The sequence below is a fragment of the Python bivittatus genome, unplaced genomic scaffold (assembly GCF_059951505.1).
Source record: "Python bivittatus isolate LINGU-HERP-01145 unplaced genomic scaffold, Pbiv_v1 ctg000840_np1212, whole genome shotgun sequence".
Taxonomy (NCBI): Eukaryota; Metazoa; Chordata; class Lepidosauria; order Squamata; family Pythonidae; genus Python; species Python bivittatus.
Window position 1 is genome coordinate 41,198,235 of NW_028277113.1, and position 19,721 is coordinate 41,217,955.

The 19,721-nt window shown below is 37.7% G+C and overlaps 1 protein-coding gene across 7 annotated transcripts in view; it reads left to right on the top strand.

Moving 5' to 3' along the window:
• MAPRE2 (microtubule associated protein RP/EB family member 2) overlaps nt 1-6,776 on the top strand; it is an 88,228-nt gene extending 81,452 nt beyond the window's left edge. For all 7 annotated transcript variants that reach the window (XM_088130927.1, XM_007421287.4, XM_088130928.1 and 4 more), the window contains 2 exons: nt 3,409-3,567; nt 4,249-6,776. In XM_088130927.1, coding sequence (XP_087987053.1) covers nt 3,409-3,567; nt 4,249-4,320 — 231 coding nt within the window. In that variant the 3' untranslated portion in view covers nt 4,321-6,776. The remainder of the gene's footprint in view (nt 1-3,408; nt 3,568-4,248) is intronic.
• The last annotated feature ends 12,945 nt before the right edge of the window (nt 6,777-19,721 follow it).

The window sequence follows — 19,721 nt, forward strand, 5'->3', positions numbered from 1 at the left end:
CAGCAGATGAAAGACACATCATGCTTACTTCCCTTTGACATTGGAAGATGCCCAGCAGTGCATCAGCACAGAACTGGCAGAAACCAGTGGGACCCAGGTACACCCATCTACTGCCTGGAGAGGTCTGGCCAGAAGTGGTCTTCATGGAAGAATTGTGGCCAAAAAGCCATACCTCCGATGTGGAAACAAGGCTAAGTGACTCAACTATGCACGAAAACATAGGAACTGGGGTGCAGAAAAATGGCAGCAGGTGCTCTGGACTGATGAGTCCAAATTTGAAATATTGGGCTATAGCAGGAGGCAGTTTGTTCACCAAAGGGCTTGAGAGCGGTACAATAATGAATGTCTGCAGGCAACAGTGAAGCAAGTTTGGGGCTGCATTTCTGCAAATGGAGTTGGGGATCAATGGTATCCTCAGTGCTGAGAAATACAGGCATCTTTCCAAGGCAGATGCCTGATCTCCCCCATGACCAAGCAAGAGTAAAGGTTCCAAACAGGAGCAGCAGATGAGGGAAGCTGACTTGCCACTCTGCTCCAATTGGGAGCTGCGTGCAACAGGGCCCTCAGCAAAGCCCTGTTCTTTACCACTTCCACTTCCCTTTCAGCACCCATAATGGGCTAGGGATGCCCCTCCGCAATATGTGCAACTGGAAGCCCCCCTTCTCCCCTCACCAATCCTCTCCCGTCCAAAAGCACCATCCCTGCCCGAGTCTGCAAAATAAGAGAGAGGAAACACCCACGAGCCTCTATCTTCCCCACCCCAATCAGTGCTCAAGTTGCCCTGGCACTTCCCTGTCCTCCTCCCCCTCCCATGTGCCAACTACAGCACCTCTTCTCCCCTCACCCTGCAAGAAAAGAGGCCCCCGCCCAAGCAATTTATGTAGACAATCTCTCCTCTGCCCTCCCCCCTACACAGAGCAGAGAGATTGGAGATGAAGGGATTAGAAGAGAATACAGTTAGTAGGCACACAATGGGGAACACACTAGCTGTTTGCTGAGTGGCTGTTGGCACCAGCACATTGCTTTCAATGTGATTACTCTCTTCTAATCTCTTTCACTCCAATGAATAGAAATACAAACATTAATTCCCTTCTTGTTAATTATCCAGCAGTGGGGTGAGCATTCCAAAAGGTGGAGGCGTGATTAGGAGGCAACAAAAGCTGAAGGTGTGAAACTGATTTCTCTTGTCAGTTTCAAGCTAGAAAGCACAATCCTGGTCATGTAATTTCCTGCTTAGCGACTGCTTTGCCTAGTGACCAAGTTGCCGGTCCCAATTGTGGTTGCTAAATGAGGACTACCTGTAGTTCTAGCTTTTCTTGTTACAGACCATCTCTATACTTGAGAAAAGTTTGTTTCCAAAATTCCAAATTAAGAATGGCTTAAAATTCTGGCTTGGAGCCAGTTTGCGATAATCATAGCTTTTCCAGTTCAGAAGTGAGGGGATACAAGAGGAGCAGAAAGGAAGGAAAGTGACAATATCCTGAGGTATAGGTAGTCCTCGAGTTATGACAACAGTTGGGACTGGAATTTCCATTGCCAAGTGATGCTGTTGTAAAGTGTGATGTCACATGACTGCATTGTTTAGCAATGGCAATCCCTGCTATCCCCATTGCCATCATTCAGCGAGGATTGTGAGTCATTAAGTGAGCATCTCCTTGCAACTTCCTGCCAGCTTCCAACAACCAAAGTCAGTGCGGAAGCCAGCAGGAAGTTGCAAGTCCCAGGTGGCTTGCGAGCAGGCTGACAGGCAGGTAAGTGGCTGCTGCTGAGTAGGAGAGGGAGCAAGGGGGTGTGTGGATGGCCAGAGAGGCACAGCATGGTGGGGCTTGGGGTGGCTGCTGCCAGGTGGGAGAGGGTGCAGGTGTGATGGAGTGCAGCAGGGCTTGGGGTGGCTGCTGCTGGGTGGGAAGGGTGCATGAGTGGCAGGGGAGGCATGGTGCAAGCGCAGCAAGTCTCAGGGAGGGTGTGCAGGTAGGAGGACTTACCTGAGCAACTTGTGACCTTCCCTGCCAGCTTCCCCATTGACTTTGTTTGTGGGAAGCTGGCAGGGAACGTCACAAATTGTGATCACACGACTGCAGGACACTGCACCTATAAGTGCAAGCCGGTTGCTAAGCACCCAGATCACGATCAGGTGACCGCAGGGGTGCTGGGAATGACAGAACTTTGAGGATGGGTCGTAACCACCAGTTGTTCAGCGCTGTCATAACTTTGAACGGTTACTGAATAAGTGGTCATTAACCAAAGACTACCTTGTAGTATGTATCACTGTGATTTCTGAAACAGATCAATGAATATGTTTTTATTTTCACAACAAACAGGATATTCCATAGGAAATTAAACAAAATCCCTGTCCTGTATGGCTGTATGTACAGTCATGTGAAAAAGTAAGTATCTTCCATTGACGTTTTTGACTTTTTCAAACATAGCACAGCTGGAAAAATTCTGCATGGAGGAATAGGAAAAAATTCCTTCCAGTTGATGTCAGAGACTGGTAGACAGTTATAAGAAATGCCTACTTGAGATTGTTTCTGCCAAAGGGGGCAGTATCACGCATTACAGTCAAGGGTGTAGTTACTTTTTCCACGTGCAAAATTTGCAATTATGCTTATTTAAATTATACAGTGGACTACAAAATGTAAATAGTGTATGATATTTGTTATATTCCCTTTATCAATACTGTTGAAAAGAAGATCAAATATCTGTATGTTGAAATATGTTGAAAAAGTCAAAAAATTCAGTGGGGTGTACTTTCTTTTTCACATGACTGTATATTTGTACAAAGTGATATTCCCATTGTCCAGCATTATCCAGCAGCCTGATATGAGAATAGATGTGGTAGGCTTGTCTACTATTACATAAAGAGCATCAGATTCTGTCCTGCATTAACATTCTGAGAGATTGCCTGCTACGATAAATAACAAATGTGTAAATACAAGGGAATATATTTAATGAAATTATTAATAATGATTTCTATAAAACAAAACGGAGGACACAGTTGAGCTGTTGTTTATGACCTGGGCTCTGATTATGGTCTAGTCATTTTCCTTGATTCTAACACTCACTTGAGAGAAATATCCATTCTCTCCCTTGGTATGTAATCTTGCCATGACTAACGTGCTGGTTTAATGTTAGGCTTTGGAATATCCTTTTTGCTAGCGTGTATAGCACTGGACCACCATTTTAAAGCTTGTCCAAATTGTGTTAGAGATCACTTGTGATGTATTATGGAGAAACATCAAAATAAGAACAAAAAAACTACTGAATTCTTCAGTATGGAGTACAAATTTGTTTCTACTTGTGTTGAATGCATGTGAACATTCTGTTTGTCTAGCAGTTGTGCAGATATTCAAATTGGCTATATAAATATACAGTTATCTAATATTTATAAATGTTTTATTTTTACAGGTACATTCATTAAAACTTGCACTTGAAGGTGTGGAAAAGGAAAGAGATTTCTATTTTGGGAAGTTAAGGGAGATTGAGCTTCTCTGTCAAGAACATGGAGAAGAAAACAATGATCTTGTTCAACGGTTAATGGAAGTTCTCTATGCTTCAGAAGAACATGTAAGTCTTCATCATCTTTTTCTTTACACCGTAGTATAAATAATGTGGCTTTAATTGAATTAGCATTCATATTCAAGGACTTCCAATGTTGCCTTTCTGTGCTGGTTATTCCACAAAGTGATTTTAGCTGATGCACAGAATTTCTTTGCAGAAATTATAGTCCAAAAGAGAATTATGAATATCTTTCATGATTAAAGAACCTGGAGGAGTTGATGCAGATTGGACCTAAAATTCAGAGCAATAGATAGTTCTTATTAAGCAAGATATATTCATGTAACAAAACAAATATGCCTTCTGCAAAATGTATATTCCATGCATCTTAGTGTTAGCTTAATAATGTTACAGCTGATTCATACAGAGAAAATGTCAGGTTACAATCCTGTGATCCACACTGAATCATATAAATATTTGAAATTCAATTCCCTTGTCTATAGGTTTCAAGCAGCCTTACTCTATATCTCTCCTTCACACACAGTCCTAGTTTTACATTAAAATCAAAATGTGAGTAATTCTGGAATGTGTATAAGACTCCTAATGATTTTGGTTTTAACAATCATTCTATTTGGCAAAGATAGAAATATTGAACTCTACTAAAAAAAATTTCAGAAAAACAAGCAGACAGAATTTTGCTTTCAGTATCTGATCAAGTTAGTTTGTTTTGTTGCTTTCTACCTTATATAGGAGAGCCACACAGAAGAACATGAAGGTGAGGAACAGGTTCATGAACAGCCCCAGCAGCAGGAAGAATACTGACCATCTGGCACACTGGCTGCTTCTGATTTTCTGTGGGAACTTTCTTTGGAAGAATGGAATGTGTGTGGCCTCAGACTTGAAACCAATCACTCTCTGTCTGCCATTAACATAAATGTACCATAGTGAGTGTCAGCCAATTTGCCAAGATGTGTTTTGCAGAAGTCTTCTATCAGCATTTGCACCTAAGAAGGTCTCCAAGCTTTGTTCCCAGTTTCTACCACTGCAACTTCACTATCTGGCTGCTTGAAATTTGTTCAGCTTTTAAAAAAATATATAAATATATATAATATATATATATTTATTTTTCCTTTTGTCTTAAGTATGATAACATTTGTAATTTGTTCAAAACTATTTATATGGACATCTCTTACAACAGAAAATACTATTCAGTTAGGTTTCTCACATTTCATGGTAATTTGGTCCACTTGGACATAAATTTGGTCAAACTGCAAAAGGGGGAAATAAGTGAAATAATCAAATTTAAATAATTTTCCCTAATTAGAACAAAAGCACACATACTAGAACTGTAATGTTTCTGATGTCATACTCAAAAGCATGTTAGAAAGCTATACAGTGTATCCTATAGTATTGGAAGATGCATACATGTCTGCCTAATCTTTCTTTGGACACTCTTCCTTCTAGAAAGTTATTCCTATTTCAATTCTGTATTCAGTATTTGTCAGTTTAAGCATTTATACAGATTTTCACCACAGTATCTGTATCTGAAGGTGTCACTTACATTCCAACTCCCACTGCTGGCTATATTGACCATGAAAACAACCCTTTTACTTTTTCTTCTGTGCGAGGGGAGAAACTAGTGATTGGGCATGTCAAAATATTTACTAGCACAATTATACAGTTTATCTTCTAAAGGCCTTCATACTCGTCTTTGGAACCTAAAAGTCAGTGAGCAACTCAAGTCCACACAGATGCAGTGCCAGTTTCCAAGTTGTACTGGTGGGAGATACATTATCCAGAAACACAAGCTAAGCAGTCCTGAATGGATTGGAAGCATGGAGAAACAAATTGCCGGATTATAGAAATATTCAGTACCATGAGTTCTACTATTAACTTCTTGTTAAATTTGCACTTAGATTGTGGCATTTTTATAATAGAAATATAATAAACCATATTAAAACATTCCTTATTGTTTAAATTGCACATTTTCATAGTCTAGTTATAGTATTTTTCCATTGTATTCACTGTTTTATGTTTTACTCAGTTTTAAATTTGATTGGTTTTAGGTACTCTAGCAAAAATAAAATAGAAGTCAACCTACATGTTACCATCACTGAAGGTCTCAGTCTACTCTAGTAAACTGCAGTGGTCATAAATGGTAGTTCTATTCATTTAATGATATGTTGCATCTTTCAAAGATTTTTTTCTCTAAAATCTCTTGCTTCAGAATGACTCTTATTTAATTACAGCTCAGGCAGCATGTATTACAATCTCTCTTTAATCCTGTAGCTCAACAGAAGTTTAGTTCCGCTCTTCAGGTTAGAAGAATTTACAACAGCCATACTATGCCAACTCATCATAATGAAAAATAAAATTATCATCTTTCCTAGAAAATCTTGTAATATTTTTAAGGGAAAGGATTTGGTTTCCCTTGGCAGGCATCATCAAACTCATAAATAACAGCCTTACTTTCCAAAGGATGCAGTATGCTGTCATAATCCAGCAAAAATTCTGCTTTATAATATTTATAACTTTTATTATTGTTATGCCACCTCCAAAATGCTCCTTGTAGTTAAAAAAAAAACAGGGAGTCATCTTCAAACACTCCCACTGCCATCAATGCAGTCATGTCTTGTGTTTCTTTTTCCTTCTGGGAAAACTTTAAAATACTTCCTTTTGAAGCGCTTTTTGGGCTTTTGAAGGTTTGTTTCTAAATTGCTCTCTTCCAAAGCCTCTCTGCTCCCCAGTCCTGTCACATAGGAATATTTTGTGTCCATAGGGGGAGGGTTATGTATCTGGTTTTCTTCATTCCCCTTTGCATGACTAGTCTATGGAGCATTTTTTCCCTGTTTGGAGACGAGAAGTGGCTGGCTTAGGGGGCAGCAGTGTAATAATTTAATATAAAACCTGATCTGCTCAGTTGTGCTGAGGGGAGTGAGAGACTCTTGGAAGGGAAAGAGGACCCCCCTCCCCCGTGGTGAGTAATCCTGTTATTTCGTTACAGTTTTAATATGCATTTGCAATTACTTTTACTAAATAGCACACCATAAAGCTTTGGTTATATATTAAATGTAAACTGAAAGGAATGTAAACATGTATTGTTAATTATAAATAGATAATGACATAATAGATGCAAAAAGTCTTATTCAGATGTATCAGTCATTTTGCATTACCCACCAATTGTCGCATGACAGAATATACTTTTTTTGTCTCTGAATATGTGAATAATTTGACTTGCGTTTATCTTTTTACATATTTAATAAAAAAATGTTACAATCTGTCTTGCTAAATTGACCTTCGTGAGATCCTGTGTTGGGTTTTATGACTTATAAATGGCATATTTAGGGCTTTTGAATTGTCAAAGCAAATTGCTTCATAATCAAACTTCACATAAAGTGTGCAGCATTTTTTTTTTTTTATCAATAGTCACTTTTGGGGGGAAAGCAAATGGCATTACTGAATCCAGTCCACAGATTAGTTCAGTGATAGACTTCCCACTCTGAAACAGCTGCAAGGAGACTGCAATGTACATAAGATGGAGCCATGGATGGAATAATCTGTAAGGGTAGAAACCTTCTAGGTATTGTTACCATTGCCAAAGCATCTACATATAGATATAAACATTCCACTATGACTACTAGTACTGTACTAACAGAGTATATAACTCAATCCAGAGGCTCAGCAAGGAGATGGGAAATGAGTCTATATGGAGTCAGCAGTCTATAAACAAAAAGTGAAGAGTGCAAAACTGAAGAAAGAATTAGGTGTGCACTATTTATTTCAATGTAAATAACATCAAATATACTCTGATAAGGCTACATAAGGGAGGTACCTTATTTATGTTGGTTTATGGCTGAGGTCTCCAGTGCCAGCTCTCATTTATTTTCTGAATAACTTGCTGAAAATGACTCTTCTGTTAGTGAGGAACTGTGATGAGGGTAGGGAAAACAGTATGGAAGAGGCACTCCCTTTTGTCTGCTGTCCATTCCTCCTGCCTGCTCTAGCTGGAGATGGGGTGACAGCAGAGCAGGTGACTGAGGCTGGCATTGCTCATGGCTTCCTTGTGCTCTCCATCTAGTCACTGGAATGCAAGAGAATGGTAGGAAGGAGGACAGAGATATATCAGAAAGCAGCAGTAGTATAGCAAACCCTGGCAAAGGATGCCTTCTGAAAGAAAGGCAGAATGCCATCCTTGCTTGAGCAGCAGAAACAAAGATGCACTTTTTGCGTAGCCTTGCCAAACCAAGTTCTGCAGCTTGGGGCCAAATTGAAGAACTGGCTACATTGTCTGTGCAGCTCTCCCTTGTGTGACCCAGGAGGTGCACCTGGATGAGGGCATCCTCTTCCTGGCACTACATTAGCTCCTCCAGTACATCCTAAAGGGGCTGGTCTTTGTTTCTGCCCGGGCTGTCTGCTTTCCACCAGTGATAACCTGATGAACTAAATGAGGCTTAGGCTCACATCTTAAACTTGATTGGAAACTGCAAACCTCTACATTTTCTTGTTAATTATAATTTAGAAATATCAAATTGCAATTGCTTTTTTCCTGTGTGACAGAATGTATTTCTTAATTTTCTACTTTGCTTTCAATTAAAAACAATCTGAAATTTAGCCAAGTTTGCAGGGTGATGCATTGAAGGCAAATGTTTTTTCTTCCTTTGAGAACTGCTAGTATCATTTCATTTCTTGGCAGAATTGGAATTATTTTCCAGCATAGGTGATAAATCTTGCCAAATTTCAGGTGATTAAATTCATGGATATTATGTTGTTATTCAACAACAAATTTTGGTGTTCTGGTTTAAAAAAATGCCAGGTAAGTGGCCAAGGTAAAATGATAGTAGCTCAGTTTCACGGGGAAGATTAAAAAAAAAAATTAATGGCATTTTAATTATGTATCTGGAGATGTTACATTATAAGTACTCACCAAGTAATTCTAGGATCAGTGCTCAAAATGTTCATGTAAAGGTAGATGCCAGGAAAATACAGAAGCATCTAGGTCAACAATCTCTTAAAAATCTGTAGCTGCCAACTTGGGTGAACAAATGGCTTGTATATGTTATTTGAAAGACATACAGTACATAATTGTTTACAGGGGCAATTAAGAGCACTGGATCTGAACGAAAACACAACATTTTTTAACAGCATGCTGAACAGCAACAGCAACTGAATGCTGTGAAAGGCACAAGAAGTAAACAAAGGTGGCCAGGGTTTGGGATCTACTGCTTATATATATAAGAAAATAAATCTAAACAAAACAATGGCCACAATTTGAAGCAGACTTAAAACATTGACAGGGCAATCCCATGCATGCTTACTCAGAAATAAGTCTTAAGGTTTAAATAAGTTTTGCACTAAATTACAGAATTGGATTGAAATTGCTGGCAGTAAAGAAAAATTCTATATAGTATAAAAGAAGCATGGATGTTACTGTTTGGTTTATGACATATGAAAAAAAGCCTTTGCTTTCCAATCATGTAATTCTTCTAACACAAGATTTAAGGCAATGCCTTGAAACTTGTAGCTTACTGAAAAAAATCCACAGTAAATTGCTGCCTAACAAGGAACATCTGTCAATGTGTCTTTTCTTATAAGGATCTCATCATTATTGACTTGAATGTGTCTGGATATTATCAGAAGCAGGAAATTACAAAACCAGCTTTTCTCACTGAGGAACAGAACCTGTACTCTAAACAAAAGAATCTATTTAGAATGGAAACATGGTATTGCAATAAATGGTGCCCCTTATTGGAATCTGCATCCAGCCTAGCAGCATTGCTTTATATTCCACATTCTGGGGGTCTCAAACCATATCTAATTTTTAATCATGCTTTCTTGACTTAGGCTTATTTTAATTAGTACAACTGGTAGATGAATCACCTTTAACTTGTATCTTACCATTTAACAATAATGTCTCCATTTTGAAAGGCTATAAATTTAATTAACGGATAAAAACACTTCACTTCTAAAGACACTGTAAAGCTATGGATATGCTACTGCATGCCATGCCAATAAAGATGCTGAAACCACACAGATACGGAGAGAAGCTAAACCCAACTATCAGTGGTGAGTGTCAATAGATAAGCAATATCCAATAATTTATCACATCAATAGATGTGAGTTATATTCTACAAAAATTAGAAAGTTTTGTCCATTTTAATTGCATTAAAAATCCCAATCCATATTACCCTTTAATCAAAGCAAATGACAAAACTTCATTATAAATAAAATGATTTTAAAAGAAATATTTTGTAGAATAAATATTCAAGTACAAAAAAAGTTCATTTCAAGAAGAACATCAGGAATTGCATTGAAGTTCTAAACCTCACTGATTCAGAACCAGAGGAAATGTAGAACGAAATCAAAGAATGTAAGGTTGAATGTGAAAAAAGACGGCCAAAGATTAAGAAACAGAAGAAAGCAAACTGGATATCAGAACAAACATGGAAATTGCTGAAAAAAGAAGAGAAGCCAAAACTAAGAAAGACAAAGATCTCTGGAAGGAACGTAACAAAAAGTATCAAAGAGCTGTTAGAAGAGACAAGAAGCAATATAACATGTATACCAACAAGATGGAAACAGACACAGAAAACAAGGAAAGTCTTCCAAAGAACTCTGAACTAGAAGAAGGTTCCAACCTTGAATTGGTATGCTAAAGGAAATCAATGGACAAATGGTAACTGATTCAAAGAAGATCAAACAATATGGGAGGAGTATACTGAAATTCTGTACAGTAGAGATGTCAACATCCAATTTATCCTGGGAGAGACAGCTTGGAGAGGTCAAATCTGATTGGAGGAGGTAGTCCTGGAACTATTCAGGTGCCAAGCCATATAGGGCTTTATAGGGTAAAACTGACACTTTGAATTGCTCCTAGAAACCTATTGGCAAGAAGTGCAGAGGCCAGATGGAAAATACGTTGCATATGATTTGTAGCAACCTCATGTAACGCTCATCTACACACCCTCCTTATCCTGGCAACAAAATGGCCTGTTAATTGAGGACACAGCTCACAATGAAGCACCCAATTTGGTTCCAGTCTGTCACTGAGGCAGTCGGAAGCCAGACCAAAGTGGAGTATCCTATCAGAAAATTCAATACAACCTCCTAAGCAAACATCCTGATTTGTATGAAGGAGGGACTGAGATAAGTCAGTGATTGGCCAGCTACAGGACTGCCCCCTCCCATTTGACAATAGAGCTTTGTGCCTCTGTGGCCATTTCTTGGCTGCTAAAGATAACAATCTTTCTAGCAACTAACTTTCTTTCTTTCTTTCTTTCTTTCTTTCTTTCTTTCTTTCTTTCTTTCTTTCTTTCTTTCTTTCTTTCTTTCGTGGCTCAGATAAGTATAGAGATCTCATGAAAGGGAACTCCAAGAGGTTGTTATTTCTGTGAGTAATCTTTGCTGTTTGGTTTTTCCTCTTTCCAGCAGCTGCACAGGCCAGCTAGAGAGTAGGAAGACCTACAGAGTCAGGGATTCTTTGTACTCTCTGCTCCTTTCTTCTTACCTCCACGCTCTACCCACAACAGCCTCCAAAACCTGCAGCTCTGCTCTCACGCAAGGGCAGCAACTTTGCTGGCCTCATTTTGGAGACAGAGCAAGAAGGACAGTGTGGGGGCAGCAGTTTCTCAAAGTATGTGCTTTCCTCCCTTGAGATGTACATCTCTGGGGTGTGGGGAAAACCCTAAGATCTTTGATCCCAAACAATTATCTATTTTTAAAAAGGATTTCTTTTCAGATCTCATTCTTCCCAGTGTTTATTTTAACATAGTAATTAGTTCATAATTTCCTCCACTGCTCCTCTAAAAATAGAGACAGCAGTGGTACTACATACAACATTTGGTTGATCTCCCACAAGAAGAAGGATCGTAAGTATTTTGAATACCTTCCTGAATGTTTTCAAGCTTGCTGCTTCTGGAATTGCCTACATTGGCAATACTAATCTGCATTGTAGTTATGGTTTCTATTAAAGAGACTCTTTGCATTAAAAACTATGTAAATACAGCAGTCAAACATCTGCCTTACATTATGGTAGAGATGAGACAACACAATGATGCTTGAGGTTAAATCTAAATATCCTGCTGCAAACCAAAATTCTCATTTTTTAAAAAGAAAAGCAACTGAGAAGAACAAAAGAAAAGAACCGTAAATTTAGAAAACAGCAATCAAAGGCCATTAGCTGCTCACTATTTATTCTTTATATGAAATGCAATTTTTGACCAGGCTAGACAAACTGACCACAACACTTTTGGTTTTGTAAAAATGTAGGAAAATTTGCTTGAAAGCTCAACAATTTTCTTGGAAAGACAAGTGGAGTTTGTCAGACTTACTCTTCCATTAAACATGTTTTCCTAAGCATTTTGGTCAAGAATTACTCAGACAGGCAGTTTGCTGACATTTCCTTTGTGAATAAGTATATATCAGCCATTTATAGGGTGCTACAAAATACTATGAGTCATATGAGAAACAGAAGAGTACTTTCTGATTCATCTGATTTTCAAATCTTGAGAAATCATGGACTTTTTAGGAATGCAAAAGACATCTTTAGAGCAGAAAGTCTGGCACAGGGATGAACAAAATTATTCAAATATTGTTGTTCCACTACATATTAGCTAATATGGCCATTAATGATGAATCATGGGAATTGCAGCCCAACTTCTGGGTGATTATGTGATTGATGATGCAGTTAGGGACTGGCATTTGCCAAACTCCTATTGGCCAGTTGAGATTCCTGTGAGCACACCCCTTCTCCTCCAATCATTAGGCAGTGTCCTTCATGGCCATTTTGTCTTGGGCTGCAGGAGAAACAAGACATTTGCCCATATAATAAATGGCCCATATTTTAAGTTTCTCAGGGCTTTATTTACTTTACGGCTTTAAATAGTTTTCAATGAATAACGGAATCTGTTGAAAAATACAGCTCAAGTGTAAATATGCACTAACTGAATACAAGAGATTAAAGTGTAGAAATAAACATATTTGCTTTTCTTTCTACTATAATTTGATATTATAATAGATGCATGACTACTGTGAGAAATAGTGGTTCCATTTCTCTTCTCACATTCTATTCTATAATAAACTTTTTAACATTGTATCAGTCCTAGCTCTCTGGAGAAAGCTCTAGTGCTGGGAAAGGTGGAAGGAAAGAGAAGATGTGGATAACTAGCAGCAAGGTGCGTGGACTCAGCTACAGAGGCAATGGGTACACCATTGGAAGACCTGAAGGAGCATGTTAGGGACAGACTGTCATGGAGAAATCTATGTGATTGCTAAGACTTGACACCAACTTGATGGCAATCAATTAATCCATTAAATATCTCAAATTCATTCATATGGGGAAGTATTTTGCTCTACATCAGGAATACAAAAGATTAGCTCAAAGAACCTTATAAAAAAGGGAAACAATAATTAACATTGAAAATGAGAAAATGGCTTAGTATATTTATCCCTCAGCAATTAGCCTGGTACACCAATCAAATATTCTAGTTTAGAGATTGACTAGATGGAATTTAGAGCAGCAATGGGCTTGATCTGCTACACAGGAAAGGAGAAACATGGATAGGGTCTAAAATGTGGGCTGCAATTGGGGAGTCGAAGATTCAAGTCCACCCTCAGCCACACAAGCCTGCTGGGTAATTTTCTGTCACTCCTCCTCTCAGTCTTATTTATTTCACATATTTCATATGGTTCTTCTGGAGGAAAAGGAGAGGAGGGAGCACTATTTATGCCACCTTGCATTCCTGAAGGACAGGTGGGATAGAAGTCAAACAACACACACACACCTCTTTCAGACATGGAATACACAAGGGCATGAAATATTTGGAAACTGGAGATAAGCTTCCAGGGAAAAACCACAATGTCCCTAATTATTCTCTGGCTGTCCTCTGGAGGGGCCTAAACCAAGAGAATGTATATATCCTGAGTAGGAGAAAAAAAAAACTCAGGGAGGTTCTAATTTTCATGACTGCCTTTACATATTTAACAGAAAGCAGACTATCAAAAATGGAAAAGGCTTGCTGATGTGGACTCCTTGATATATTAGAAGGGTGGTTAATTATTTTTCTTGGCCAGGCTCTGATTCAGCTAATTCAAAAATTTCCCTGAGGGTCTGCCAATGGGACAAGGGTTTGAATCCTGGGTTCAGATACTTGTCAGGTATTAGCCTTCTTCTAGAAAATTCCTTTTAATTCAGAGAAATTTAATCAGAGAAAAAGGCTCATGAACAACAACATTACACAGCCTTATTTCTTGACAGTTCTGCCAGCTTTTTTACAAAGCTATCATCCACCAGAACAAAGTGGTAATTCTTAGCCAAAATGACCAGAGAACATGTCTCAGGCAAAAATAGAAAAGAGAGCGCTAGTGAATTAGACCTACCCTACCATTGTTAGTTACATTTTTAATGTTTAATGTTTCTGCATGTTGAAATCTCTTGCACTTCAATAACCAGCTATCAGCCATATCAGTGTATGAGATGGACTCAGATTTCCCTTCCTGCTTACTCACTTTCTATGTAGGAACTCTTTATGGTGTATAGCAACATACCACTCCATGAAGGGACAATCATACAGACCATGTCTTTTTCTTTCCAAACAGATATGAAATGCAGCTAAATGATATCTGACTTTTACCATTGCTGAAGTTATGTTTCTTTTCTTGTAAGGCAATGGACTTTTATATGTATGTATGTACATAGATATGCATGTGTGTGTGCCTATGCATATTTGTTTCATCCAGTAGCAATATTTTGTAATATTATGAACAATTTAATTAAATTTCCAGAAAAAATACTTGCTCTAAGCAATATATTTTAATGTGTATTTTAAAAAGGGACAAAAGATAATTCTAATATTAAAAAGTTATAAATGTTTACCACTTAGGACCACTTCCATATGGAAGAAATGAATTCCTTTATTAGGTTTTTCCCAGTAAGGAAGCATAAATGTGAGGAAAAGAACATGTAAGAATAAAAACATGGTAAAGACAGAACTTTCCCATTAGCGGAACAGATGGAAAGGATAGCATAAGAAGTGAGGGAACCCAGCTGCCCAGCCAGTGGTCTAACAAGTCTCCCAAAGGAATACTAGTCTGAATCATTTGTGCAGGCTTTCCACCTATGAACTCTATACAGAAGCAGGAAAGAATATTTTTAACATTACTCTTTTACTTTCTGAATTAGATCTTTTAGATTCATGCTTTAAATATCTACGGTTCTTAAGAATAGATATTTATAATCCTTTTGTCTTTTCTCATGTATTGAAAGAACTGAAGAGGTATAAATAACAGATGTACATCCACAACTTCGGATTTAACATGGATCCTACAGCACTCAGGCAGACTTCTCCAACTGATGATCGTAACTGCTGACTCCCAGAATTTCCAGCTAGTGTAGGGTTGTGGCCAGGACTTTTTCCAACTGTATTATTAATGCATCTGGAGGATGTTAGAGAAGGGCTAGAATAGTAACTACTTCTTTCTAGTAGTAGATCTATGCTAAAATACTGTATCTGAACAGAGGACTCGGCTACTGGATCAATTATATGGATAGAGGGAGGTTGGACCAGTCTCACTGCTAGGACATCTTCACTGTCTTGCTCCATTCTTTTGTTCCCATGCATTCTCTGCAGTCTTCTACTGCTTTAACTTAGAATAAAATTGACCAAAAATTACACTGATGTAGAACCAGGTAAACTTCTCATGTGAAATTTAGACAGATTTAAAAACAAACAAGGAATTAAAAATAGAATAAAATAGCATATTTTTATATGCCGCTGAAGTATGAAGTAGAATTATGTCAGATAGGCTTTCTGAGCATTGCGGAAATCCACAAAGTAGTGTTTTAATTAACAGAAATGACAAAATGCCCTCCTTATGTATTGAAACTACAATATCCAGAATTCAAAGCCAATTTGCTGGGTGGTTGGGAATTCTGGGAGGTGTAGTCCAGAATTCTAGAAGACACCAGGTTTCGAGAAAGTTAAGTAAAGCCTGGGTGAACTATTGTTTCCACCTGCCAAATGCTATACCTTCCCTACTAAATAAAGGTTTTTGTAAGTTGGTTGTCATTAATATTTGAGGTTTCCTGACTGTGCCTGCCTGCTTGCCTATCCTTCTCTCTCTCTCTCTCTGCTCTGATCTTTGATGGCCCCATATCCCTAAATTTACTGCTGCTTATTACTGCTATTATTCATATTTTGAATTCTGCCTGACTGATGTTTTTTATTTGCATTTCACTCAACTACCTCAATTGTTCCTATACTTGTAAGTCTTATATAGTCTTAATCCAGCAATTTATGCCTCAGTGTGTGTTCTAATGCTTTGGTTCTCTATGCAAATTTCTATGTTTTCTTCTATGTGGTTTCTCTGTTGTGTTCCACTATATTAAACCCTGATTAAAATGGATATATGGATTTTCCTAATTTGATTATCAAGCATCTAATTAAAATTTATTTTCAGTCCCTTAATTTATAAGAGTCAATTTGGTGTAGTGGTTAAAGATAACAGGCTGGAATTCTAGTCCTGCCTTAGGCACAAAGTTAGCTGGGTGACTTTGGGCCAGTCACACTCTCTCAGCCCTAGGAAGCAGGCAATGGCAAACCACTTCTGAAATCTTGCAAAGAAAACTGCAAGGACTTGTCCAGGCTGTCGCCAGGAGTCAAGATTGACTTGAAAGCAAAGCAAAGCAAAATAAAACAAAATAAAATTGTAGGTATATCACAACACCATATTCCATTTTATACTAGAACTGGGAACCATATCTAGAGACTACAAATGTAATTAGATAATTTATCTAAAGAGTAAGCATGAAACACCAATAACATATGTTAAGTCATCCCCACAACTGGAACTTGCCTAAATAACAGTGAATTAATGAGTCAAATTATTGAAATGAATGCTGTAGAAGTGTTTTGTAATTAGTATCTTTTAAAGCAATACAGTTTCAATTATCTAGATTTATCAGCTTTCAGATTATGGAATTAAGAAATAGCTGGGTATGACATTAAAGTATCAATCCTCTTGAAATATTTTTGTATTAAATATCACAGGAGATTATAACTCATAAACTTGCTGCAGGACTAGCAGTAAAATAAGAGAAAGCTGTATCCTTATGTCACCACTGAGGGATAAATTCTATGGCCTGCATGGTAGGGTGGGCAGGAGTGGCCTCACACATGGTGTGCTATATCCCCTTAGCCCTCAGTTAATAAGACACCTATCACAGTAAAAAACAAAGACAGACCCCAAACTGCCTCCAAAACCTAGGACAACCCCTGTATATGATGTGGCCCTACCTACATTCTACTCTCAATCCTTCCTCAAATATAAACGCTGGCTCTCAACAACCAAGAGTTTGGCTACTTCTGCTCTAAACCAGAAGCTAATTTAATAGCTAAGGTAGTCTGTACCCATTCATAGCTCTATATACAAGTTGTCTGTTTGGTTAACCAAATTAATGTTATGTGTGAATGTGGGATGCTGGCTTTATCTACCCAAGAAAAAGTTTAAAAAGAACAAAATACCTTTGTTCTCTGATTATCTACATAAACTAAAAGATGAAACAAAACTTAAAGTACTGTGAAATGTAATTTGCCTGCTATGTTGTTGCATTTTGTAAAAAGGCCTGCAGCACCCAGCATGATACCCAGAGAGGAGCAGTCTTTGAGATGGCTGGGTTGCAGACTTTAATGCTGAGTTTAAATATTGTGCAAATCCATAGTCTGTTGAACAAGCCAAAATGCCCTGGAATACATTCACGTTTTAGAAAACCATAATGGCCAAGCTCACATATTAAACCAAAATCAAGCATTTTCCAGAGATTGGAAAAAGTTGTTTTATACTTTTGCAGATGCTTTAATGCCTTATGTTTTCCAGGCAGAAAGGAGATTCTACCTTGCCACCTTTATTACAACTTATCATTTCAGAACATTTTGTGGTTGAGAACCAGCAACATTTCTTTCTATATATATTTGGTGCCTTCAAGTCAATCTTGACTCTTGGCAACTGTGGACAATTCCCTGCAGTTTTCCTGGCAAGATTTCAGAAGTGGTTTGCCATTGCCTGCTTCCTAGGGCTGAGAGAACCCAAGGTCACCCAGCTGGCTTTGTGCCTAAGGTGGGACTAGAATTTACAGTTTCCCAGTTTCTAGCCTGATGCCTTAACCACTACACCAAACTGGCCCTCATTTATGATACTGCTGTTTAAGAATTGACTGAAAATTCTCTTCCTTGCCATTCTTTCAAAACAGAGACAATTGGAATGTAGACAAAACACATATCAACAATCTGTTGCTGAAAGTTAGATTTAGATGGATCTTTCCACTGTTGCATAACAAATCATTTTGCTGTATCTCATGAGCAAACTACCCATAGCTTTTGGAATGTCGATAGATTCCATACACTTGGAATGTAGCCAAAAAGAACATGTCATTCTTTTATAAGTAGAGAACTGTGCAAAATTATGCTGCAATTCTATGAATTTCAGATCAAAATGTAAAAGTAGGAGGGACCCAAGCCATATGATTTGATGTTCTAACTCACAAAACAACATATATAACTGAAGCATAATTGCAGCCAACTCTGATTAAACAAAACTGGAGATAATTACAGATAGTGTGCCAGGTAAAAGTCAGCACAAACCTAAATAAATCTGACAGCTGGATAGAATGGACCTTCAGAGAATAAAATCCTTGTTTTGGGGATCATAAGGTCACCTTCCCTCAGTGAAGTATTTTTCTGTTGAATACTGTAAGGTATTCAAGTTACATAAATCGTAAAAATAGTTATGTTGCTAAAGAACAAAATCCAACTTCTATATTAGGTTACATCTTTATTAGGCCAATCAGAAAAATAGGATGCATGCTTTTGAATTTCCAGAATCTTTTATTAGGCAAGAAAGTAAACAAAGCAAGAGAGAGAGAGAGAAGGGGGAGGGACTAAGAAAAATAGCTGGTATTGAAGCCCGGAAGTAAGTATTGAAGCCAGGAAGTACTATCTTGAGATGAATATGGGAAAAGACTGTAGACTTTCATAATATGATCAACCATGTGCCTCAAAAGTTAGAGTAGTTGTTCCCTAGTGATCTAACCCTGAAACGCATCCATTCATTGGCTTAGCAGGATTGTTTAGTACTTGTACTTGATTGTTAGAGAAAAGTGGAGATTGCTGAAGCCAATCCTACTCCCTTTTAGAAGCTTCAAAATTGCCACCTCAAAAGGGAAGAATGATGTACAGTAGGATGAGTAATAAACATATGCAAATCCTGTTAAATATAATATTAAATATAAGGGCAACAGTATTTTGTATTTACTAATTCTTAATGTTCCAAACTCACAATAGCTGTTTTAAGATTTGCAGTTGCTTAATAGACACAGCTTTATTCAAACCACATTCCATATACATGGGATGTTCTCCATAACAGAAAAATACCTTACGATGCTCAATTTTATACACTATTTTTATTTTAGCCTAAATATTTAGTAGCCACTTTAGAGAGTCAGTTGGTCTAGTGGTTAAGGCTCCAGGCTAGAAACCAGGAGACTGAGTTCTAGTCCCGCCTTAGGCATGAAAGCCGTCTGGGTGACTTTGGGCTAGTCACTCTCTCTCAGCCCACAATGTCAGGTTTGGGTGACAAGCTGGTTGGTCAATTTCTGTTGCAACCCATGGATGAACTTTTGGTTGATCTGAAAAAACTGGACCCTGAACCTGCAGGAAAAACACTAAGAAAAAAAAAAATTAGTAGCCACTTTGTAAGTCCATATGTCTGTACAAATGAATATTTATAAAGTTTATTCTTGGGAGTTGCTTTCTGTCATGCCATGAGGTATGGTCCATTACAAAAAATATTCAATGCTCCTAATTTCTCTTGTGACAATGTTGCTCTTTCTTTAGTACTGCACACTGTCAAAAGAATAGTGTTTGACTAGATGACTGTGCTTATTTTTTGCATATCATTGACACTGAAAAGAGCAGAGATCCAATAAAAATATTTCTATACATATAAAATGTAACCATATTTCATTAAACACAAGTACTCTCCTGATAAATATGAAAATTTCTATACATATAAAACATAACCATATTTTATTAAACCCAAGTACTCTCCTGATAAATATGAAAATGAGATATATGCACCATAAGCATGCATTCTTATTGATCAGTACAAATTAACTAAGCACTATAATATGAATTTATTTATGTGCTATTATTTCTTTTAGGATCAATAGAGCT